This window comes from Corvus cornix, chromosome 3 (assembly GCF_000738735.6).
Source record: "Corvus cornix cornix isolate S_Up_H32 chromosome 3, ASM73873v5, whole genome shotgun sequence".
NCBI classification, from domain to species: Eukaryota; Metazoa; Chordata; class Aves; order Passeriformes; family Corvidae; genus Corvus; species Corvus cornix.
In genome coordinates, this window is record NC_047056.1 from 105,495,340 (window position 1) to 105,521,574 (window position 26,235).

Consider the following 26,235-nt stretch of genomic DNA (forward strand, 5'->3'; position numbering starts at 1 on the left):
TTCTTGCCAAAATGCCATTTATTGCAGTATACCTTTACATGGCATACAGATAACCCAATGTTGCATCTCCAGTCAGAACTCATATTTCATTTGTACCACTTAAATAACACAGAATGTCATGTTTGTTTCACAAACTGTCAGTTAAGACTACCAAAATATACAGTTTTTTCCTTTCCCCCTAACAAGGTTGTGAGGTACAACTGAATTTTACTACTTTATCTTCCTGTGCTTTACAAGAACCTTTTCATAGATAGACCTATCAAACATTTCTACATTCCTATACAAAGCAAAGAATTACAGCTGAAATTAACACCATCTGGTCATTGCATTAACCTATAAAAATTCATTCAGTAAAAAAAAAAAAAACAAACAAAAAACCAACTGAAAACAAAACAACCCTAACAAAAAACATAATGGTCGTTGCAGCTTTACTTAAAAAAAACCAGCCAGCTACACATATGCACAGGTTCTCCATGTGCATAAAGAAGAGTTTGGAATCAAGACATTTTTGGGGTTTTTTTTCTTTTGTTTGAAGAGAAGGCACCAATTTTAGCTGCATGGCAGCTCAGGAGTGTTTTATACTTCATTTAAATTACACAGGTTTTTGAGTGTTAACGTGCAACATTTGTACCAACTGTTGCAATATTCTCCAACATACTCTGATCATTCCCTCTGGCTCAACAGTACAAATATTTACATCAGTTGTAAACACTCCTCCACCCACCCCATACCTTCTGCACTGACTGACAAGGAACTGAAGTGGCAAGAAGCTACCCGAAGGCAGAGCAGAAGTAAGGCTTGCACAGAACACCACACTTGTGTTTGCTCAGTTTGAGATACTCTGGAGCCCCAGTGAGGCCCCAGTGCCTGACATGTGACAGCACACTGACCACACACAGCTTCAGGCATCCAGACTTTGCTCAGGAGGTGCTTTTCAGCCCTTACTAGTCTGACATCCCTGGAGTGGCTTCTCTCCAAAGTGCAGGAACAGCATCCGAGGAGCCGCTCCGGAGTAGTGAGAGTCAAGCACACCAACTGTTGTATCTGTTTAAGGCCACCTACACTCAGCCTTCCCCAGGCTCATTTCAGATGCTTCTCTACTCCTTAGCTGCAGTCATGACATGCTGCTTCCCACTTCCCACCCCTGTGTACCACGGCATCCTGTGGCACAGAGGGCAGACCATGTTCTGAGACAACCACGGTGAGCAGAGGTGCTACAACACGCCCCCGGTCACCTGGGACTGCACGGCAGCACGGGGTGAGATCATCTACAGCAGGACAGCCCAGCCTCGACTTGGCACCTAGGAAAGGGAATGTCTGAGATGAGGCTGCTTGGAAAAATCTACTTCTTACCTAAGTCTTGAAAGAGAGAGAGACGGTAGTGGGACAGTCCAACACTATGGGTAAAATTAACTCTCCGCTCAGTTTTGGGGTTCTTGGGGTTTGGTTTTTGCTAGTGTGTGCACCAGCTGCTTAGGAGCTGGTTCTGAGTATGGGATAATGCTTCCAAAATACAAGTTATTTTAAACCACGTGACAGTCATTTGTTTACCCTGCCCCTCACACCTCCTTTCGGTAGAGATCAAGTTCAGCTTGATGTTTCATAGGCATTAAGTGCTCCAAATACAGCTGTCAGAAAGAGCTAGAGGATTGCAGTGTGCCAAATGTCTGCCCAGCACAGCCACTTGTTACACTCAAAACACATCTATGAGTTAAATAGGAAGGATCCCTGCTATACAGAATCTGAGCACTGCTAATTGGTTATTCTTGCTAGCCCTTTCCCTAAATATCAAGAGTTTTATACATACAGTGCTCCCTTATCTTCTCCCCACCGCCTGTCCCAGCAGTCTTTAGATAAACCAAAGTGAGTTTAGGAACTTGCAGTCCCAATTCAGTTAAAAAAAAAAAAGAAAAAAAAAAAAGAAAAAAAGTTGTGCAAGGAAGCAGGGAATGTTCAATGAATCCAGATCTACTTTGTAGTTATAAAATTTCCAATGGTAAAGTGGTAAGGGCAAATAACCCAATGATCATATGGCTTAAGTTTAATGCAAAGCACACTAAGAGGTCCACGTGCAGGGAGAGAAGAGTCCAAGAAAGATGGAATAAGAAGTGTCCTGAAGATCAGCGTTTATGCATAGAATTCCTCTTGTTTGTGTGGTTTTTGGTATCCTCCATTAGACTGTTTTGGTTCATCCAGTGAATAGCTGCCTTCATCTTTCTTCTTCATTCTGTACAGCATAAATACAACTAGAAACACTGCAAACACCAAGCCTACAAGTCCTCCAGCAATAACACCTGGAAGGGAAGAAAAAAGACACAGATTACTCTACATGCCATACTGGATAGTGCTGCTATGATTTTAAGTTCCAGACTGTTTCCTACCTGTCCCTGACTTAATGACTTAATTTGTCCTTCTGCCCCCTTCCAAGCCAGTCCCCCTGCCATTACCAAGCACCTGCTCAAATACACCAGCCAGTCCTAGGGACATGGATCTCCCACTGGGCCATGCTGCAAAGCACACAAGGCCATGGTGTTCAAACCTGGTAATTTGACTGAGGCAGCAACAGAGAAATGTTACTGTAATTTTTCAGAGGAGTGAGGGAATGGGTTTAAACAAAGTTGCAGGTAAAGCAGTCACTGCTAGCTGCTATTAGCAGACTAATATCTGCCCTGTTAGAGCTCTGACAACACAGAATCATCACCCTCATTTGAGAGATCTAACATAAAAGGTTGGCTTCCATGCTCAGAGATGTATTTGCAGAACTGCAGCTTCGGCTGCCTGGAGACTCCTACAGGAATCTACTTTTACCAACTAGAAATCCAGAATATCTGGTACCTCCAAGAACTTCTTTTCTGTCCATAATTCCCGAGGCTCCTGCTGCTTTGGCATTCCTCTCAGAGTCAGCCAGTACTTCTGAGCTCTGGGTGGGGACCAAATCCTCTTCTTTAGTCAAGATGAAGTCTCCCTGTTGGGACATACAAGGCAGGTTATTCATGTTTCTCACCATGTCTGTTTCTGGAGACTTTCCACAGCTTTGTTTTGCCTCATCTAAAACCCTCCACCAACATAACCTATTAAACCCATCACTGTTTTTGACAAATTAACACCCTTTCCCACCAAACCAACTTATTACATCCTACTAAAGCCATCTCCCTGGAAAGGGTGTCAGAACTATTAGTCCTCACCGGATCTCCAGAGCCATCTTCAGAAACCTCTTCATGTGTAGGAACGACGTCCTTTGGAGCTGTCGCCGCGGGAGTGGCAGCAATGTCTCCCTCACGAGGGACAGTAGAGTGGGGCTCGAGCACGTCCTTGGTGACTGGCACATCAGAGCTGGGCATTTTAGGTTCGAGCTCATGGACCACAGCTGAGGCTTCTGAAGGAGTTACATGAACCACAGAAGGAAAGTGAGCAGTGGGGCTTCTCACAGTTGTTGTGACCACATGGCTTGTTGGTTTCCCATCAGGTGAGCCCAGGATGGACACTTCGTCCTTCACAGCTACAACTGGTTCCTCTGTCACTAGATTACTGGTTGCAGAAGGAGATATTACTTCCTTTTCAGTTCGGCTCTCAATCCCAGGAAATGGCTGTTCACTGAAATCCACCGGTGCTGCCAGTACTGAGGAATTAGTTGGTTCTCCTGGGATTCTCCAGGCACGAGACTGGTCAGTCAGGGGACCTGCAAAACAAACAAACAAACAAATATTATCCTTGGCCAGTTTAGAGACCTATTAATAGTATCTTCAGGACACTGGTCTATAAGGAGGATGCCTAACCTGCATAGCCAATTTTCATAGTAACAGCAGTTCAGTTTGTAATTCCTCATCCTTTTCAGTGGAATAAGGAAGGGACAGACCAATCTGCTATTCAGCAATACTTTGTCAGTCATCTGGTTCTCCCTAAGGCAAAAGTACCCATCTGTTTGTGGTGAGGTTGACAAGGAAAATCTGCTTTCAGCACACTGGTTCCTCAGGGTGGTTATCTGAGTCTTTTTCCATAAACCATTTTATTTGATTCAGAGCAGTGACACCTTCAGTCTCTACCACATTTGGCACTGATTTCAGGGTCTTAATTTCTGCAGAGTTTAATCTAAAATACAAGCCTGTGGCTAGAAAGAAGCAGAAGGATACCATGCTTCAGCTTTCAATAGATTGCTCTTTTCTTACTAGCATCCCCTCGACTGCAGCACTGAACACCAAAGGTTTCTCTCATGCAGTTTAGCAATCATTTTTATACACTTTTTCCCCTACCCTAAATCCCCTTTATCACTTATAAAAAATTATGGCCCATGGGAACGTGCACACCTGATAACACATAAAGTTTGCACTTCATACATGTTGGTAGACTGGGGTTTACACACCCTCAAATGTTATCTCCTACCTGCTCATAAAGGTCTTGTTAAGATCTCTCTTCCCCACGAGTAAAGAATCACTTGTTTCATAACATTCTTCATACAACATCTCCCATTAGCAGTCACATGGCGTCTACCTCTGCTTCTGCTCCCTTTCAAGTCTCCTACAGCTCATTTTCTACTAATTGTTAGCATCTCAAGGAATAAAAGATTAATAGATTAGGCCCTTTCTCTGCTCCCAGCTCTCATATTCTGGGGCGGGGGTGTGTGTTTGGATTCCTCCCTCCACCTCCCTTCACCTGGGTGCTCACTGAGATCTCGATTGCCACATCCTAGAAGGATCAAGCACTGACAGTGCAAGCGCTAATAACTCACCTGCACCTGAACCTGAGAACACGTCGTCTTCATCACCAGATGAATCAAGGTCTTCAGGGGGAAGGTTCAGATTTGTAGTTTGCTTTAAAAACAAGAGCAAACAGATGAGTCAGTGGTGAGATTAAAGTTATCATGTTGCTTGCACAGAGTCCTCTAGGGGCTCCTAGAGGTCACACAAACTTTCTTTGTTCAGATTGCTTTTTCATCTTCCCTCATTCCAGCTCCCCTCCCCAAAAGAGTAGTTCTGGTTAGTCTGTTTGGTGTTGGAAAGGTCAGTCTTGCTGTCTTCCCTTCTCTGCCCTGCTTCCAGGCTGCAGCTGCTTTGGGAAAGAAGAAAGCAAGGAATCCATTGGTAGCAGGCAATGCTCAGTCCTTACCACCAGCCTGTTTCAGGTGCTGACTGCTCGTGTCTTCCCTATCTACCAATCACTCCATCTGCAAATCATTGCATTAATTCTACTGAGCAGAAGGGAAGGGTAGCTTGTCTTTTCTCCCTTTCTGACTCAAATACTGTTCACATATCTGAAACTACAGCACCTAGCTGGAAGGAGAATCAAAGTCCCTTTTTATTAAGTGTGGGCACTCAAAATAAGCTCAGAGGTAGAAGCCAGCCTTCCCTGTCAGAGAATAACCCAGAGCTTTGTCCATTTGCACTCCAAGGAGTACGCTAACCAGCACAGAAATTGAGCTGCTGAAACAAGAGGCCAAACCCTTGTTGTATGGCACTTATTTGTCAGAGCATACAACATTCAAAGCTGTTCAGGATCTCCAAAGACAACAACACTCTTTTAGTGTTTACTAATTTACTAATTATAGAGTGATAACTTCATGTATCTTGTTGGCCTGTGCTGTATGCACTTACTGCTCCTATCAGAACAACGTGCCTGACTGTCAGCTCATGACTAGCCCCAGGTTTATTTCTGCAGGGCTACCATTACCTAACCAGTCATTTTCCCTTCTCACATTTCAAACCAAAGCCCTGTAAGTCACTTCTTCCAAATTTCATCTTTTTGACATCCAACTACATTCCCTGTTTTCACAAATTTTGACTTCTATCCCATCCTCAAGTCACCTTTGTCACCCCTTTCCAGCACTGCCATCCACAAGTTTAGATGCTGCATTGAATCATCCAAGCTGTGGGATCCCTATGATCCCAAGAAGTGAGAAGTCTCATCTTATTATGTAAAAAGAGGACATACAATCTTTCCAGCTGTGCAGCAAGGCCCACTGTATTTCTCTAGCTTGCATTAACACAGTGTCACTTAAAAATTAATATAACACTCATCTTCATCCCAGAGTTAGCCAGAACTAGTACGGGCTGCCAAAGCAATCCAACTCCATAGTTGTCGCTCTTTTGCCTACAATGGATGTGTTTATTGGTCCTATCTCCTTTTCACTCTTTTAAAGATACCAGGTTTATCCAGTTTTCTCTTCCATCCTTAAAACCTTATCCATTCCCCACATTTCCACAGAACAATTAGTTTCCAAGGTGGTTAACTAGCCCATTAGAGTCCACCTCTCTGAAGACAAGTATCCAAACTGCCTCCAACCTTTTCAGCCCCAAGATCTTACCCCTTCTAGGCAATTATTGTAGTTACATGATTTTTTTTTTTTAATAACAAGAAAGTAGGAACAGAAACCCCTCATATGGACATAAATTTTTTAGCTACTTTCTTCCCTACTGAAAATAAACCCCCAAAGCACTATTCCTTAAGCTTCTGCAAGCATATTTCTAGAGTGAATTGCCCTTCGATCTCTTACTTAATCGCAAGTCATGAGGTAATTTGGATTTTTAGATATGTCCCTGCTTGTTTGCACTGTGCTTTTGCACCCTTTCACGGAAAGTAGGTCAGATAAGTACTTCCCGTGTGTTTTCCTTCTTGTGTGGAAGGGCAGTGACTCACACAGGCTGATCTCACCACACTTCAAATATTAAAGAGTATGAACTGTCAGTGCATAAAGAATAAAGAAGGAACTGCCAGGCTGACCAAACTTGGCTCCCTCGTGTGCCCTTTCCAGTATGTTCAGACGGTAAGTGAGGCTTTAGAAATTGCACCATTTTTGTTGATGGGGGTTGGGGACCATATTTCTCCCTCACTTCTCACACCAGCAGCGGCAAGCGCAGTGCTTTGTTCTTCCACTCAGCCTGGCTGAGTGCAAAAGGGGAACGTGTTGCTAAAGGTGGGGGTTGCATTCTCCTCCCAGTGGGAAGATTTCCTTGAAGCAGCTAGAAAAACTCTCTGGCTTTTTACTGAAGTAAGGGACTGCCAATACAACTTAAGATTCTATCACCATACACCTTCAGCTAGGATCAAGGCTGCCTTCCCCCCAAATCTGAATATTCAAGGTAGCTCATACAGATTTCTAACAACACCTGAACAGACTGATCGTCTGCAGACCTCAACAACCCTCCTGAACGGATCACAGACCATCAAGAAATAAAATGGCAACTCTTGATCTCAACTGTTGAGCCTGTACCCCTTCCCCTTGTGGGGTTAAATAGATGAGGCCTGTTCAGTCATGCCCCACTTCCTTTGTTCTTACCAGGTGTGTCCAGCTACCCTACCCTTACACCTCCCCTCACACCTGAGCTCCGAGCCCCTTCCCGGGCCCCTGCAAGCTCTGCCTCTCCATAGCCTTTGTTATGTACCTGTTTGATTCCTAGTTTGATTTCTGTATCTGAGCAGGGATAGTGAGGTCCTCCTCAGAGGAGGGAAGCCCCATGCAGCCCAGTCTAAACCCATGGAGACCCATGCTGTTCCAGTGCACAGCTGTCCAGCAGCTGCTCAGCACCCACCCTCCAAACACGAAGGCAGACTCGGACCAGTCTGGGTCCCCTGAGGTTGGCTGCTGCACTTAAGAGAATAATAGAAAACATGAATCAGGATCAGTAAAGTCTGCTTTCCACAGTTTTATATGAGAACTTAGTGATGTTACATGTCCCAAAGTGTCTTGTCCCCAGCTGCTCCTCTGGGCATCGTGGCACCTCCCTTTGACCAGGCAGTCTGAGGCTTGGGATCTGGGAGGGACTTTCTTTGGCCCAAATACTCAATGGACAGTATAGGATTTTGTACATGTGGATAGCAGTCAGAATACCCACAAAATGCTGTAACTTCATGACATCATCTAATTTCATGACACATGAGCATTAAAGAATATTTGCCCAATTTATGTAACTGTATGGTTATATAAAGACTACATGTCTCACTCCATAAATTACAGCTTCAATGGGCATAAAAGACAGTGCCCTCCTTCACAAAATACAAGTACTTCAGAAAGGCCATGCTTCTATAATGATCTGCTACTGAAGGATTTCAGACACAGCAAGGTTAGAAAACACTGACTTAGGACAGCATCGAAAGGGACTGAACTAATTTGGGTTTGCATCAGGAAGACAGACCGTGCTGGTCAAGGTTTTTCCATGACCTTTTATTGAAGCTGAGTTACACCAATGGGAAAGGTTTTGATTAGCCAAGAGGATTAGCAGCACAGAACACTGGGTTGTGCCATCATACAAAAGAGCTGAAAATAAATTCCAGCTTAAAACAAGCTTACTCTACCTTTCAGACAGTGGATCCTTTGAAGGATCTCTGATGGTGTCTCATATACTCTAGTCAAAAAATCTTTAAATTCTTATCATGCACCTACAACATGTTGCTTTTTTACCACTTAACAAGCTTGTATGGTTTTGTTGGGGTTTTTTTAGCAGTTCAGACAACTGGTTGAAAATACTTGTCCAGTCCTTTTGATTTGCTGCCACTGAATTCAGTTGCATGTGAGGCATAAAATTTTTAACAGTATTTTTGATACGCCTTAACCAGTTCTCATTAACCAGTGGAAGACCCTCTTCCCCAAGGATCAAAGCAGCCTGTTTAGGGGAAACCCTGGGGTGACTTAGCTTCTGCTCTTGCTGAGCACTGCATTGTTGCAGAACAATAGTTATTCAGTTCTGCTGGGACAACCAGAAATCTGCTTAGTGGCATCTTCAATTTAATCAACAATGGGCCAGACTTTCACAACTCATTAGTAATATTATTGGATCCAGAAGTCTGACATAGTCCAGACTTTTTTCTTTTTTAAAGTATCATTTTTAACTATTCTTCAGCCTTCATCTTGGTCAGAGTATCAAAACATGAGTCCTTCTGTGCTTATCCCATGACCTGCCACAGAGCTCACTCCTGCTACAGAAGAGATCTGAAGGACTCTCTCATGATGAAGGGAAGATTTGTAGTTGTTTAGTTGATCTAACCCTGCCCAAACTGGGAACCACATTTATTTAATTTGATACACGCAAAAAGAAAGAGCTTTTCTCAAATTGCTCTTTGAGGTAAGCAAAACCGCTGGCTCTGCCACAAGCTGCTACAAGCCCTTAACTAGATTAAGGATGATTTGTATCCCACTCTTATTAATCCTAGTTAGTGATCTGCAGTGTCAAAAACACTTGAAATCCTCCATTATCTGAATAAAGCTGTTAAATTTGCACATTTATTTCTCCTAATAAATCCTTCTTACTCAGCTGAAAAGGAATGAACTGTAATGAGCTCTCCCACCTCAAACGCCTCCCTAACTATCCTGCAAGAGTATTCCAACTGCATGGGAAGGAAAACCAATGGTTTGCTCTTGTTTAAGAGATACATAAGAGAGAGACAAGGATTTGCCCTGTAATTTGGCTACAATAGAGCATCTAAAAGAATACTTTCACAAGGATTTGAACAATTAATTCTTAAATAAATTCAAACAGAAAGGTTTGTCTTTCACCTTTTCCTACCCACTGAAGAGCAGAAATGCTATCTGAGGCAGACTGGCCTGAAGAGCTTCTAACCTCAAAGTAATATTGTTACTAGTGTGGGGGGAAGACAAAACCACCTGCTGAAGGAAACTTTAGCTTTGTTAAACCTTGATATTCTGCAGTTAATAGCCCATGCACCATTAACCCCAATCCCAGATGTCCATGGTCTGGAGACAGCTTAAATGGTTAAGGAGGGAAAAAAATTAAGAAAAAAACCATGCAACGACAAAACTATCCCCATACAAAAACCACCTCCTATCCTCACCTATCCCCCTTCTTTTACAGGCATACAGACTGCTGGAATTAAGTTGGCCATGCACACCTTCACTTTTAACAGGCAGCCATAAATTCTGGAATAGCTTTTATATGGCAGGTCAAGAGTGAAGTTTGCATGCAAGCCTGTTACATCAGAACTCAGCAGCAGTGTGGCACCACCTCACCTAAATTCTCTGGCAGTTGTTCCTCCTGCTACTCCACTGCTCCAAATAAGCCCTGGTGCTGCTTGGTGACCATGCAGGTTAATGAAGTATTTCTCTTCCTAGGGGAGCCAAAGATGCAAACAGCACAGGCCAAAGAGTGCAAAGACAGACCACCCCACAAACAGTCCAGGGGCTGGAGAGACTAGATTTAAGCATTTTACATTTTAACCCTGGCTAGTGTTCTAATCAAGGACTGCCTTGATGTCAGGGTGGTTGGAACAAGGTGACCTTTATGGTTCCTTCCAACCTAAACCCTTTTATGAGTCTACAAACAAAGTCACCAGCACTTCTTACTTCCTTATGCCCTCCCTGTTTCAGATGGTGGTGTTCCCCTGTGCCCTGAACTTTTTATGTGTATCAACAAGCATCCCCACCCTTCCATCCATCAATCTGTGTCACCTGGAGCAAGGCTGGTTAGTGGCTCTCAGGGTGCTCCTTCCAAAGGGAAGCAAGTGGAAAGCAAAGGATGCTCTTTCACTCAGCAAGGCAAGAACCATTTTAGCAGAAAGGGGGTAAGCAAGCCAGTTAATCTGGCTGCTTGTCTATCAGATCATTATTAGTATAAAGAAATATGGAAAATCTTGGTTAATTGTATTTTACTGGCCTCCTCCAAGCCTGGTGACTTGAGAGAAGAACTGTCTTTGAGAGAGAAGTCCTGGTTGTGTTTGAACTCCCTGATCATCACACAGTATCTTCCTCCGGGCACTCAGCTCTTAAATGCAGAAAAATACCTTCCAACAGCTGCTCAAAATAGGATGAGAGCTCTTAGGATCTATTCCACCATGGGCAGAACAAAACAGACTGTAGACTGCTCACTGTTCACTAGGCGTTGATCCTCCTTTTCTTCAAGCTGTAGGAGCATACCCTGATCTTTTGCACAAGATGCAGTGGCCAAGGAAGAGCATCCAGCTACTCCACAGGCAGAGCAGCCGGTGTCCCAATGCTTCTAGAGGCTCCCCACTATTGCCCAATCAATTTTACATTTTCTCCTTAGTGTGACAGGGCAACTTTTTTAATTAAGTAGGGCAGAAGCACAGCAATCAACATGCCAAGAGCAAAAATGAACCAGCCTGTCACCATCAGGTTGAGTTTCACATTGTACAGAGTGTCCCTTTAAACTCCCACCTCCCACAAGAGCATGTCACTTCATGCTTCCTGGACCATCCCCTGCATGTCTGCTTGTGCATTCTCACAGTGAACCAGATCACGGAACTGGTCTTGTTAAACAAAACAAAAGAAAAAAAAACCAAAAAAAAAAAAGAGGATAAAATACCATGCAAAGAATTTTCCAGCAGGACCAGTTTCCCAATCCTACTCAGTGCATGAATGCACAAGTGTTTGTGTTGGCACAGGGCAGAGTGTGGTAGCCAGGGCTGCTTAAGCATTCACAGAGACTCACAGCCTGCGTTCTGGGATGCTGACACTCATTCCCCAACCCGCCATGCATTATGGAAATGCACATCACCAGACTGCAGGCAACATGCAAATCAGAGGCTGACTCAGAGGTCCACACAGGTTCATACAAAAATGAGCAAGGACAGGGGCTGTAAGGAGAGTTCTTTTCTGCACTATCTGTTCACGATGGATGATGTTTGTTCCAAGGTCTGACAGCAGTGCTTTTGAGTCCTCCCAGTCCTCCTGGGGGCAGGAGTACACAGTAGCAAAGGCTAGACAGATGTCTTGTTCAAACGGGAGCAGTTCTACTTCCATCCTGGGCCACCTGAACTTTACAGGATGCCCAGTGCAATTGCTGTTTAGTCCTGGACAAAAAGTACATTTAACATCCTTCAGCAGAGAGGGCTGAGCAAAGCTGGAGTAGCTGGAGGTCCAGAGGGCTATGAATTCCACAGCAGGGGAAGCTCATGGCCACACACACAGCAGCAGGGACAGCATACCAGCTGTGCATGGGAGTCCTCTGTGCCAGGAGGGCACAGAGCACTGTGCCAGCTCTGATGCAGAAGAGCTCAGCTGCCTCTCAACTCCCTCTCAGCCAGCTCCACTAGAAGCCTGGTCAGTCCTTCAGCAATACAGAGGAGCAAGTCACAGCCTGTGCTCCTGCTTTTACACCTGGACAATATATCAGGCAAGTAAGTTACTACATGCTGCTTTTACTCACACCAATTTGCTCCTTCCAGTCAAGCAATGCAGCCCAGGCCAGAGACTGAATCTCACCGCAGGTCAATGCATCCAGAGAGGGCACAAAGCAAGCACACAACTTAACTCTGTATCAGCAACAGGCTGTCACAATATGGCCAAAAGTGGGGTCCCTTTTGTCTCCCACGTTCAAGGCAGCCTGTGCTTTGAAGATGCAGTCTAATGAGAAAGCTCATTTCCCTGCAGCTAATCTCATGAGAAGCAGCCAGTTCAGTTTTATGCTATAAACCACTTTTCTTTAAAGATCCTTCCCTGCAGCTCTTTAACATACTTGATAGTTCAGGCATTTGTTTCTTGAGCTAGCACAAGAAAGCCACAGCCAATGTATAAGCTCAAAGGGTTGTGCAAAGTAGGTGCAGCTCACTGAGGCCATTCATCCTGGGAAATTAATTTCAATCTACTTCAGCTGGCTTGAGAGATGAGCAGTGAGCTGCCTAAATCAAGACCAGGCAAACCTAGCTTGTTTTAAAACCCTCTGACTTAAAGACCCCAGCACTTCTTACTTCCTAGTGTAGCAAAACCAGCAGAGAAGATTCATTCTTACAGCAACGGCCACTTCATGCACTTGTTTAGAAAGGAACAGACCAAGAATTGCTTGGTTTCATCGAAGGCTAGAGGTGGGCCACCCATCCCTGGAACCTGACGAAGTAAGGCTAAAGAGAGGAGCACACTGGCAGGCAGAAAATCTTCATGAAATGGAAACCTATCCAGCAGAGGACTCCAGCAGCCCAAACCCCATTATCCACACACACTGGTAACTACAGCACAGATAAATGTGACCCTTTTGCCGACAGAAAAAATTAGAAGTGACGGTACCTAAATCCCCGCTGCCTCTTCCTCCTGCACACATAGCCCCTGCTGTGAAGTTCAGGCAGGTGAGGAAGAGCAACTTGCCTCAGCAGCCACAGCCACTTTAAATAAGAGACCGGACTTTGCAGTGTTGCCTCCAGCACATATAGACACACTGAGCTTATGTCTTCAGCATCCTTTGCCAACTATTGCCAACCAGCTGACCTGTGGTGGAGGCAAATTCCTTTCCTTGCCCCATCTCTTGACACCCACTCACCCTGTTCAGGGATCAGCACTGAGGACTGCCATTGGAGTTAAACTTGCTACAGAAACAGAGTTTCTGACAAGTACAACAGTGGGCTTGAGATTGTCTGATTGCTCCTTAACAGCATGTGTGGGCTGGAGAAGCCAGTCTCCTCTCTCCATACACCTGAGAAACCACCCAACTCCCAGTGAAGCAGACCAGATGGCATTACAGCCCTGAGGCTGCTGAATGGAGTCCAAGGCTGGGTTTGAGGGAAGAGCCGCAAGCAGCGAGTGCCCCATTTGTTGCCTTTGGGACTGGCTTCTCCCAGCAGCCCTGTGAGCTCAGAACAGTCAGCGTGGGGCTTGGCCCTGCACACTCCTCCTGCCGAGGCCATGGCTGCAGGACAGAGCATGAGCCTGCAGCACATCAGTGTCAGGACACAGCAGAGGCAGCTCAGGGACTTGGGTCCCACAGGAGCACAACTTGCTCTCGTCATCTTCAGCCACTCAGCTCGGGAAGTCCCAGCTCAGCAAGCAGAGGTGGGGCTATAGGAAAACAAGATGTGGTCTGTGGCATCTCAAGTCTTCAAATTAGGCTGGTGACCCTGTGCATTGCTGATGCCTCTCAGCAGCACCAGGAGAACACATGTGCCCCTGGCCTAGGGAAGCCTGTTTCCTGGAGAAAATGCTGTGCAATTTGGCTAGTGGAACTACTACCCATTTCAAATGAGCTCTATGCCAGCTTTTATGTGATCAGCGAACTACCACAAGCAATGCTGCAGCAGCACAAGTGCTCTGACCTGAGCACACATGGTCCCAGAAGTCAAAAACTACCTCATCACGATGCTGCACAGTATTGTGAGGAAGAAAGAAGCTGTCCTGCTTCACCTGAGGAAGGGAAGCCAACATGCAGCCAAGAACAATTGTCAGATGAGTAAATGCAACAGCCTTCAGTGTCCAGACACATGGACAGGAAAAGACTCAGGTTCTTATCTCAAGAGTTTCTCTCTTCTCCACCCTGAACTCTGGCAATTACCTAACATGAGATATGCCAAGGAGCCAGGATACAAAGCTCTAAGATTTCTTGATGGATCATAGAAATATTTTCAGTCTATTATTGATACATAGATGTTTCTAATTTTAGCAAATTGCTTGCAGCGCTCTACTGAATTAGTGAAATCCAAGTTTCAGATGAAAATCCCTACTGTACCAAACTAAGAGCTTGTACTTAGGGCAGGACTTGTGGTTCCTAGCAGCTAGGATGTTGTTTAAACCTCAGCAGAAAGATGAACTTGCAACCCTGGAGCACCAAAGGCCTCAGCGAAAGCCATTGGTAAGCTGAAGTGAGACTACTTAAACTTACAAATACTTGGCCTTACAACAACAAAAAAGCTGACCAGGTGTTCAGTTAGTTACACAGAGTTACAGGGGAAGTGCCCAGACAATGTTTTATAAGAGGATATATCCTATGGCAACCGGATATGCACAAGACTACAGAAGTTACCTTCTATTTGCTTACAGTTCAGTGACAGAAACACCTGCCAGCTGCAAGGCCTGTTGCTATCAAACTCTGCTCTATCTTCCCAGCTGATCTGCTCACAGTCTACCTTACAGAACTTACATCAGCTCCTTCATATCATGACAACAGCCCAAGCCTCAAAAACCCAAGACAAGGCTTTCTTGATTGCTTTTGTAAATTCCACATTTTCGTCAGAGGGATGCACAATGAAGTCTCCAATGCTTGTGAAATTATTTTTTGCTAACAATCTGTATTTTCCATACACACATCCCAGACGTGTTCCCTTGGAATACTGTATTTCACTACAAATCTCACACTCAACTTCTCAGTCGCAGCATTGCCACCAGCCCTCTCAACCACAGTCCTCAATGAAGAGCTGATGGATCAGGGAACTGCAAGCACTCAGAAGGAGCTGCCTGTCTTGAACAGGCATCAGCCCAATGTCTCTCTCACATGTGCACATCAGATGGCAGGACCAGGGATATCCCACAACCTGATCCCTTGGTGCTGTTACTTGTCAGTCTGCTACAGAAGACCTTGACTACTTGCAAGGGAGCTACAGAAGTGAAACTCAGGCAGCAAAATGAACCAAGAGTTGGCATTCCACAGCACCCGTCTGATTCAGTTATAGCTAAGCTCCAACCAGTTCTCAGGGACTCTGTTCTTGCACAGCAGGGCTCACAGCAGTCAGCACCAGTCTGTTAAGAAGGAACTCAGGAGTCTTAATCAACAGCTAGTGACTGGACTCACACAGACCATGCAGGCAGCTTTACACTTGGGGTTTGACCCAATGCAAGGCAGTTCCTGCATCTTGGCAGGTCTTACACCAGCACACATTGGACTCAGTGATCCTTGTGGAGGTTCAACTCTATATTCTACGATTCTTGGTATTCTTTTTATGTTTGTTTCTACGGATCACCATAGCCAACTTGCATGTGATGAAATCAAGTCTCTCCCTACATTATGAGGTATGCTATCACATCTGTTTTACCCACAGGATCTCAGTGTTGACTAAACCGAGGTTGTTTATAGTGCAGAAGTCATCCCTGCTAACAGACCACCACAACTAAGCCATTCACAAAAGGGCTGAAACATCACCACATGCAGGAGGCACGTCTCAGATCAGGAATACCCTGTTCTCCTATTCCAAGAGCCTTCTCAAAGAGGCATCTTTCAGCATCACCCCCTCCTTCTACAACAGTCCTAGCAGCTGCTGAAGGAAAGCAGCAGACAAGTGTTTTGGGTGCTACTGGTCTCCTTGGAATAAGCAGCAGTAGCTCAGATGGTCTGTGGGCACAGGCTGGACCACATTTCACTGAGTTATTCTAAGGTAGAACAGTTCAGACTGCATGAATTCCCTTTGAGAAATCTGTGTGCTCACAACCACTGGAGCACACAGCCAGTGATCTACCCATATAAAATGGCACAGATCAAGCTCAGTGCTTCCTCCTAGGACACTACTGGTCTCTGTGTTCAGGTTTGCAAAAGCACTGCTAATCCTGCACATACTACAAAGTTCTAACAGCAGTTGCCCCATTCACAGTTAAATTATGCAACACCTCAGTGAGATTATGGGAGCTGACCGGTGTACTTCCATGCTGAGTCACGAGGGTGTTGAAGTATCACTTAAGTGATGAAGCACCAAGTGAAATCCTCCCATCAGAAACAGTCTTAAAAAAACCTGCTGCTGCAATTGTGCTCCAGTCACCTATTGTTCCACTCATTTAATTAATGGACATTAGGCATTTCTTGGCCAAACATCTACTGGCTTAAACTAACTCTGACCTAGTCACCCAGTTACACTGTTTCGTACCACATCTGTACAGCAGAGCCCTGAATAAGGGACTGTTACAAAGGAAAGATAAATCAGAGCTTCCCTTTGATCTCAGCTGTTATCCAAGTCTCACTTCATGCCTTCATTTTTGGGCATACAACTTGCTCATCTGTCTTCCCCATGGCCTTCTTTCAGAGCAGTCACCAGTCAGGTGCAGGGGGGCTGAGTTTAGTGGGAGATGCTATGATGTTTGTGCACTCTAGATGCTCTCCTGCCACATATGGGCAACTGTAATATTTTAAGTTGTGATTTGGACACCCTTGTGTTTTACACATCTATACTGTGAAGAGACAAGAGACACCACTAATGCCACCACTGATAGATTGACAGGCACAAAGTCAAGTCAATAAAACAGTGCTAAAATTGCAAGGCAAGGTGAGTGCTTTACTGCCAAGTTACTCCTAGCACAGCATGTCACTTAGGTCAGAGCAGTTTCTGTCAAGAATTACCAGCAGGATAGCCAAGATGCTACATAGATCAACAGATCAAACCTGTAAGACACCTGTTCAAACATCACTAAGTTGAAGATATTTCATATATATGAATAAACTTCTGGGTCTACTCACTGACTACCGACTCTAGCCAGCACATTATCCCACTAAATACAGCAGAGCACAAAATGCTGAAGGCCCACTTTATGGGCCAAGTCTAAAAGCACAGGCAGAACCACTGGCATGTACCAGCACCATCACAACAACACTGAATGCTGTCCCAGGTGTGTCGTATTCACCTCACATTCACCTCATGATTGATTGCACAGGATTTCTCACACAACTATACTTGCTCATCTCTCTGAAGTATCCAAAACAGGTTCAGTTTGCAACAGAAGAGTTGTGATCTTCTATTGTGAACTTTCACTTTCTTTTACTGGATACTGCAGTTTTCTCAATTTCATAGTATTCTGGGCCTGCAGCCAGAGACCCACCAGCTACATCATACTAGTAAATTAAATAATATCAGAGAACATCCCCAGGCACTAGAACACAACCAATACCATAATATTATTGGAATGATTTATGGCATAGTTTTGAGCCTTGCCAACCAGTATGCCCCCAAATAAGCACAGAAAGGTTCTCAGCAGGCAGTCTGGTGAGGAGGGTGCATTACAGAATAGGTCAGAAAATGAGATTTCCCACACAATTGTGACTCTAGCATTTAAGTTGGCCACAGGATACCTTGTGTCTAATGTGCTTTGCTGTACTGGGCTTGTGTGGCAAGATTTTGATAGCAGGGGGACTTACAAGGGTGGCTTCTCTAACAAAACACAACTCCCCCCATGCCCGACAGACCCAGTGCCAGCTGGCCAGGACAGACCCATTGCTGGCCAAGGCTGAGCCCATCAGTGACAGTGCCTCTGGGATAATGCAGTTAAGAAGGGGAAAGAAGTTATTGCAGGAAGGGAAGAGGAAGGGAAGAGGAAGGGAAGAGGAAGGGAAGAGGAAGGGAAGAGGAAGGGAAGAGGAAGGGAAGAGGAAGGGAAGAGGAAGGGAAGAGGAAGGGAAGAGGAAGGGAAGAGGAAGGAAGAGGAAGGGAAGAGGAAGGGAAGAGGAAGGGAAGAGGAAGGGAAGAGGAAGGGAAGAGGAAGGGAAGAGGAAGGGAAGAGGAAGGGAAGAGGAAGGGAAGAGGAAGGGAAGAGGAAGGGAAGAGGAAGGGAAGAGGAAGGGAAGAGGAAGGGAAGAGGAAGGGAAGAGGAAGGGAAGAGGAAGGGAAGAGGAAGGGAAGAGGAAGGGAAGAGGAAGGGAAGAGGAAGGGAAGAGGAAGGGAGAACACGTGAGAGCAGCAACCCTACAGACACCCAGGTCAGTGAAGAAGGAGGGGAAGGAAGGGCTCCAGGCCCCAGAGCAGAGATCCCCCTGCAGCCCCTGGTGGGGCAGCTGTGCCCCTGCAGCCCATGGAGGCCCACAGTGGAGCAGAGATCCACCTTCAGCCTGTGGAGGATCCCACAATACAGCAGGAGGATGCCCAAAGGAGGGTCTGATCCCATGGGAAGCCCGTGCTGGAGCAGGCCCCTGGCAGGACCTGTGCCCCCGTGGAGAGAGGAGCCCACACCAGACCAAGTTTGCTGACAGGACCCGTGACTGTGGGGGACCCATGCTGGAGCAGCCTGTCCCTAGAGGACTGCATCCCATGGAGGGATTCAGACTGGAGTAGTTTGTTTAGATCTGCAGCCAATGGGAAAGACTAAGCTGGGGAAGTTTGTGGAGACTGTCTCCTGTGGCAAGGACCCCATGCTGAAGCAGGGGAAGACTGTGAGGAGTCGTCCCCCTGAGGAGAAGGAGCAGCAGAGATGACATGTGATGAACCGACCACAGCCCCTGTTCCCCATACCCTTGAACTCCTGGGGGGAAAAGTTGGAAAATTTGGATTAAAGTGAAAAATTGAGGGGAAAATGGGGACAAGGTATTTATAAGATTTGGGTTCACTTCTCATTATCCTACTCTGAGTTGATGGGTAATAAATTCAATTCATTTTCCCAAGCTGAGTCTGTTTTGCCCGTGACAGTCACTGGTGAGGTATCTGTCCCCGTCCTCATCTCGACCCACGAGCCTTTTTTTGCGTTTTCTATCCCTGCGCAGCTGAGGAGGGCAGTGACAGAGCAACTTCGGTGGGCACCTGGTGCCCTCCCAGGGTCAACTCACCACATTTACTTACAGGCACCAGTGTAGGAAGGTTTGGTGAATCTTTTTAACCCCTTGCATGCTACAAGGCTGCATGCTGGGTGGGGGGAGGGCACACTGAGCATTTAGCACTTTTGAGCTACTAGAGTAATAACTTCTAATTATTCATAATCGTATCTTCCAGCTTGTGTAAAAAGAAGCTCACCAGTGTTTCACAGCTCAGTGCAACTACAGATGCAGACTGGGGAACTTTCTGCAGGTTAAACACACTTCAGAGGGAGCCGGTGCTGCTGGAGGATTAAGCCAGCAGCTCTCCTCTGCAGGCCATGAGTCAGTCGATGTGAGCGCATGATAGCAGAGCACTCCTTGCCACTGCCCAGACATGCCAGAGTCAGCCTCTTTTGTTCCATGCTTTGTTCACTGATGGGAAAGTAGTCACGATCTAGATGATTCCTCTGTTAGGACAGAAAGAGATTTAGAAGTCAAAGCTGTCTAGCTGCAGGCTGTTCAGCAAGTTTCGATGCAAGCCTCACCGCCACTTTTCCACTGCATGCTACTAGAGCCAGTGAGGTGGACAAATCTCATTTGTCCATCAAATCTGCTGGTGTGAGAGTCTCTATCACAGTTTCATAAGCAACAGAGCACAGCAAGCAAGTGAAGAATATCACATACATTGGCATATTAGCATCTGTGCTAGATACAAATTCAAGCAAGCTTTGTAGTTCCTCCAGTTTGGGCTTTTATCCATCAGCTTCTTGACTGAAACGAGCCTGGACTCTGTCCCTAAAGAATCAGATCCCCATTAGCTGGTCAATGGGATAACAGGTTCTCTCCTCTGCAGACGCTTTTACCAGAGACTGATGTTTTGGCAGATCAAGAGGCTGCTCTGAGCTCCTGTGGTTGTGCAGAGCACAGGCATCAAATCTCCCAGATCACAATCCTGGGGCCAGGGCACACAGCCTCCAAACTCTGCTGTCAGCTGGATAACAAGTAGCACATGACAGGCATAGATGTCTAGATGTCTCTCTCTATAAATATATACATATCTATATTTGTATTTCTCCACTCTATTGGTCTCAAAGCATAGAAAAAGGCTGCATGGGATCCTGTTCTGGGACAGGAAAGAGCCAGGTAGTCTCTTCCTATAGCACTGTAGCTGCCAGCTCTGATCCCCAGAGAACATACAAAGGCTTCCTACCAGCACAGCCACAGCAGTACCACTGCTATGACATGGAGCTTCACAAGAGCTCTCATCTGGAACTCGTTACATTAATCACTGCTTGCTCTCTAGAAGGCAGACTGGCTCCACTCACCCCTGCCCACCTCTGGCTTCAATCTACAGTCTGCTCCTCCAGTAATCCCTATATGCAAGGGGCTGGACCGGAGCTGCTGCCTGGCTCTGACCAGGATGTGTACAGCCACCAGCATTAGAAACTAATTAGCAAGAGCTTTCCTGTGTACAGCGCAGGACAGTCATGGTCTGCAGTGCTGCCCAGAAAGCATTCAGCACGTGTCCTTCCAAGTGGAATGGAGTTCAAGTTTCCTCACATTTAAAAGAGGCAATAAGCTCCTTATCACGTGGCAGAGGCAGACAAAGAGCAACCCCCAGTCTCCAGCTATGGCTTGTGTGTGCTCAGGTGATGGAGCCAGAGCACTCGGAGGAGTTATTGTGTGAACTGGCTGCACTTTGCAGAAGGTTGGCTGACAGGAGTGTGTGCCTGGGACTGCCCACAGCCAAAAATCAAGACTGTCAGCATTTGTTTCCATGACAAGCAAGACATTGACATAATTGCACAGGCAGTAATGTAAAGTTATACAGTGGAGTACAACACAGAGCCTCCATGCTCTCATCCGAGGCAGGATACCCATGAGTATTTTAAGCTGGTTGGCAGGCAGTTTCCTATCTGTTATATCAGCATCCTTGAGTTCATTAGGATGCATTCTGCAAGAGCAATCCAGATGACCCTTCAGTTATTAGAAAAATCTGAACACTAAGACACAAAATGAGTGGGCATTAAAGAGAAACCATGCTGCAAAAACACAGGCTATGGAGAAGATAGTTCTGCTAGAGAGCACAGCAGCAAGACACGGAGGTAAAGCAGCAAGAGTTCTTCAATACCCCAAGGAGCTTCTACCTAGAAGTCCAGCAGAGTAAGCCATGACTTAGAACACCTCCATGACTCAGTGGTAACTGCAGCTCCAGTGACTCAACGGGAAGTTCTATTGCTAACTCCATCCAAATCCCACTAACACACTGGTTCCCATCCAGCAAAGCAAGCCTCACTGGTGAGACTGGTCTCAGCAGCAAGATACAAGCATTACAGCTGAGCATGGCAAGGAGCCCAAGCTAACAGACTCCATTGGACCTGTGCCGGTTCCACAAGACCCAGAACGCCGACTGCAGCCAAGCACTGCCTGAGAAACAGCTTGGGAAACCACCACATTAGCAGATGTTGCCCCACAAGAGTTGCTTGTAGGAGGTCCAAATGTTATCTCACCTTGAGGTGAGGCTTCACAGAACTGTAACTTTTCCATTAGCATCACCACAGCAGAAAGTGCACTGTCCTGGGTTTCTAGCCAGGCCAGATAAGGCTCGTTGCTGCGGTATACCAGTAGCCAGCAGAGCAGCAGTTCAAGAGAAGTACACTTGTCAGCCCTAACTTAGAGACCTGTTAACAAAGCTGACACTCAGCACTCCAAAGGAGGCACCACATGCTTTCTGCATTTAAGAGTATCTTCTCAGCTCAGAAGTGACCCTATAAGAAACACCAGAAATCCTTGTACTGTCAGCTAAAACAACCTCCTCACTGTAAATTCAGTGCCTATATCAAAGTCTAGGGATTAACAAAAGCTCCTCACATCCAATCCACAAATAAACAGTGTCTTTAAACATTACAATGCTCTGATGCCTACTCAACAGCTCACAGCCATCCCCCCCAAATACATGCACTTATGTTTCTGCTCATATATATTCTGCTCACAACGCTGAGACAGGACCCAACTATAATCCCCAATTTCTTCCACAACCTTTAGCAGAGCAAGACTACAGTTGCACTAGAACAGGAAGAGCTGCTGTTCTAGCCAACAGCTGATGTTTCCCACTACTTTGCTAGTTCTCTTAGCACAAACACCACCTGTCCAGTCTGTTTGTTTATGGAGTTACCATAAAAGTTCCATGATAAAAAGTCCATCACTTCGAGCTAAATAGCTCTCAGATAAAGGCACCAAAGTAAAGGTGTCTGTGCTCCTCTTATAGGCAACTTGAGATCTAGCCAACACAGCCCTGACAAAGCAACTCACCTTGGAGAAGTCGTGCAGGGGCTGGTCAGATAATCACTCTCCTTGGCTCCACTGATTACATCGCCTTGACTCTAATGAGGGCTTAAGCACTCAGCACACACAGACACCTACATTTAGGTGCCTTAGCATCAGCTGAATGCTGTCCTGAGGGACTAGTGCCATTTGAACACAGCAAGCCCATCAATCTTCAGCTGTCATGGAGTGCTGTCTTAGATGTCTTCTACTCTTTATTATCTCAAAGCTATTAGGATGAAAACACTAACGCTGCAATGCTGAAGCACTGCAATTTTATAATTGGCAGCACCCACTCAGGAAAATGCCCGATCTTCTCTCTCCCAAGAAGCTTCCTCCTCCCTGTAAGGAGGCCCTAAAATCCCAGTTCCTCAGATGCCAGAAACAAGTGTGGAATGTCCCTCTCAGGGGTATTAGTAAGGTTCTTGGACATAGGAATCATTTCAAACAAGGTTAGGACAAAGTGCTAGTATACAGGCCACCTGGAGACATCTGAGTACAGGCAATGCAAAACACATTACTTAAAATGGACTGATTTTGCTGCTAAAACAGCAGCCTACATTTCAGGTTCGTGCACTAACTTAATTTTAGAAGGCTTACAGGTTTCTTGCACTTGCTGTAACTTGTCTTGGGTTGTTAGAGAGGATTGTTTGGTTTCCAGAAGTTTCAGAGTGCTGCCATTAAAAATGTTAGTTCTTCTCATCACTTGAAACTGAGAGAAACCTGGAACAAAGACTACAAAACTGCACCAGAGCCCCCCTACACCATACAAACTCCAGCTCATCTGTCACTGCTCTACTCAGAGCAGTCACCACTTCACCGGGAGGTGGCCCCAGCAAGTGAGTGTTCAGATGGAGAAGCTCTGTTTATAGTGCTTGATGAATATTGTGACACTGCTCTGTACATACCATAGAAGAAAGTGTTTCCTCCTTATCCACTGCCTGCATGTTTAACGAGCAAGATGGACTACCTAATTTCTTCTAATTAGTTTACGTTCAGATAGGAATGACATCACCCTTGGAAAAAGGTTTGGCCTGCTCTGCTAAGCTTGTGTCAGCCACCAGCATGCACCTACACGAGACAAAACAATCAGAACCCTCCTTCCCCTCACCATAGGGGCTGGATTGCCCACTGCCCTGCTGCAGCAGGATGTGCTCCTTGGCTCAGTTGGCTTAATGGCAGTGTTACACTGTGTAAAAGTTGCCATTTGAGAGAATAACAAGGTTAAACTGTTAAAATGTTAAGATGTATCAGCCTTCTTATTTCAAGGAAGTCCATGCCCCCCTCATAACAACAGAGGGCAATTAATCTGATAAAGTGTGTTTTAAGCAATGAAGTGTCACCTTGAAGGAGACCAAGAACCTCCCCAGTCATTCCTGAAGGTAAGAGTACTCGGGAAGAAAACAACTATTGTTTGGCCACTTTCTTGCTCCTGTTTATTATTCCAATGACAATATGCATAGATGAGTCACATTACACAGCAAGAGCCAAGGGCCAAGCCACGTGCCAGCAGCAGTGGCAGCCATCCCAACAATCAGACCACCAAGAACTCAACACAACCGTGGCAATGCCCACAGTACTGTAGTCTGGCACATTCAAAGTACTGTGCAAGGTCACTGTGCTTCTGTGCCCAACAAGAGGTTTTCAGCCACTTGATGCAAAATCATAATTATTCCAGATGGGTGGGAAAGGCAGAGTAGTCCCTGTCACTGACGTTTTGACACGGCGGAAAAAAGCTACGTGACCACCAGAAGGGAAACAGCCTCAGTGCTGAAGCACCCTGGAGAGCCCCGAGGACTTCTGCTCCTCCATGTGCTCACCCTGGAAACCCCTCCATCTGCAGTGTCACCCAGGCCTGAGTGTCTCTTAGGCACAGGAGAACTTCACAAAAGCATTTACTTTATGTTCTTATCATTTCTAGGAAGGAATATTTATCACAGGGGAATTTTATCCAAATACAGTACAAAGGCTGCAAATTAACTGCAGTTTTCCCACTTCATTAAGCAGAAGCTTACTCAGAAGTTGAGAGCAGAGCCCTCCTCCCATGGAACAGCACTGCCCACACTCACATGTTTGTAATTTTTAGCCATTTCATAACGACTCACTGCCATGTGGGCTAGGAGGGTCCGTGTCCAGAGCTACAGGCAAAGTTCACAGCCAGAAAGGTACAGCAAAACCAGAGGTATTTTGAGCAGCTCAGATCCCACTATGCACTTTGTTCTGCCACTCCTTATCTGACTTGTGCTGCAGTTCATCCCTAGGCAAGTTTTAAATCAATTGCTCCATTTCAAAAAGAAAAAAAACCCTCCAGTTTTTACTTTGATGGGCCTGCCTGCTCACACACTACAGCATGCTTCACTTTTTCCTCCTAACTCATCTCAAGGGGAAGACTCCATAACTGGTGCACGCTCAGGTCTGGTGGAGGGCACATGGGAAGCAGGGGGGTGCGTGTCCCTTATGTCAGAAGAAAGGGATGGGATTGCGGCTTTAAGCCCCCCGAGGGGCTTTGTGCCTTCCTGCCCCGCACCCTCCGACCGCAGACGGGGCTCGACGGCGCCCAGGCTGCCAGCACAGACCTGGAGCAGCAAGCACAGCACTTCACGGGGCTGCACAGCCAGGTTTCCGCGGAAAGGCGCTCGCAGGCGGGGCGGGAGCAGGAGCAGAGTCATCCCCTGTCCAGGGATGACACCTGGCGGCTGCTGCTGGGGGACCAGCGCTCCCCAGAGCTCGGCTGCCCCGAGAGCTGCTCCCGGGACGCGGCAGGCCTCGCTTCCGCGGGGTCACCACGCTCCGAGGAGCGTAGCCAGATCCGAGCACCGGCACCGGGGCGGCCGTGAGCCCAGCCGGGCACCGGGACCTTTGTTTCAGTGGGCAGAAAGCAGAGTCCGAGCGTAGCCTGCACTGGCCTTGGGCTCTCAGGCACAAAGGCGGCGGGGAGCCGCCGGTCCGCCCTCCCCGGGGCTGTTCCGGCCCACGGCAGGAGCGCCCCCGCTTCAGGAGTCACCCGTGACTTCGGCCACAGCCGAACCACAAAGGGCCACCCACATGCCTGCGCTCACCCGGACCCGCCGCTCACCGCCTCCGGGGCGCGACACGCCGGAGGGACGGCGGGAGCATCCTACCCCCCGGCCCTCCCCGGGCGCACCGAGGGGTCCCGCGGCCGGCGGGGGGTGCGGGGAGAGCCGCCCGCGGCGCCCCGGGGCGGAGCCGCCGGCAGGTCGGGAGCCGCCGCGGCGGGTCTGGTTTGAATTAAGGCTGCCGGGGCAGCCGGGCTGGAGCCCGCCGCCAGCACAAAGGCCACCGCAGCCCTCCACCCGGGGCAGGGCTGGGCACCGCTGCGCTCCCCTGCGGGAACCCGTCGAAGCGGAGAGCCGGGCGGTCTCCCCAGCCCGGCCCGGCCCACCCTGCCCCGCCGGCCCCGGCCCCGGCCCCGCACCGCGCCCGGGCCCCGCCACCCCACGTGCGCCGCGCCCGCCCCCGCTCCGCTCGGCTCACCGGGACAGCAGCCTGGAAGCAAAGGGCCACCAGCCACACGGCCACCACGTTTATCATCCTTACTCCTCGCCGGGCCTCGGGAGCGCGCAGCTTGCCCCTGCTTCCCGCCGCCGCTCTTGCTCCTCTCCTCTTAGAATTGTTTTAAGTAGCTGCGGGTTTGTCCCCTTTTCTGGTTTCTTTTTTCTTTTTTTTTTTCTTTTTTTTTTTCCCTTCGCACGCAGCCGAACCAGCCTCCCAGCAGCGATCTGCGATGGCGAGGAGTTGAACTCTGTCT

The 26,235-nt window shown here is 47.0% G+C and overlaps 1 protein-coding gene across 1 annotated transcript; it reads right to left on the reverse strand.

Annotated features, from left to right (window-relative positions):
- On the reverse strand, positions 1-26,235 carry SDC1 (syndecan 1). Its single transcript, XM_039569396.1, has 5 exons — positions 25,962-26,235; positions 4,727-4,808; positions 3,186-3,679; positions 2,836-2,965; positions 1-2,294 (listed from the first exon to the last, which is right to left on the reverse strand). Exons 1-5 carry the CDS (start codon positions 26,016-26,018, stop codon positions 2,128-2,130), a joined length of 930 nt encoding a protein of 309 aa, XP_039425330.1. The 5' UTR covers positions 26,019-26,235; the 3' UTR covers positions 1-2,127.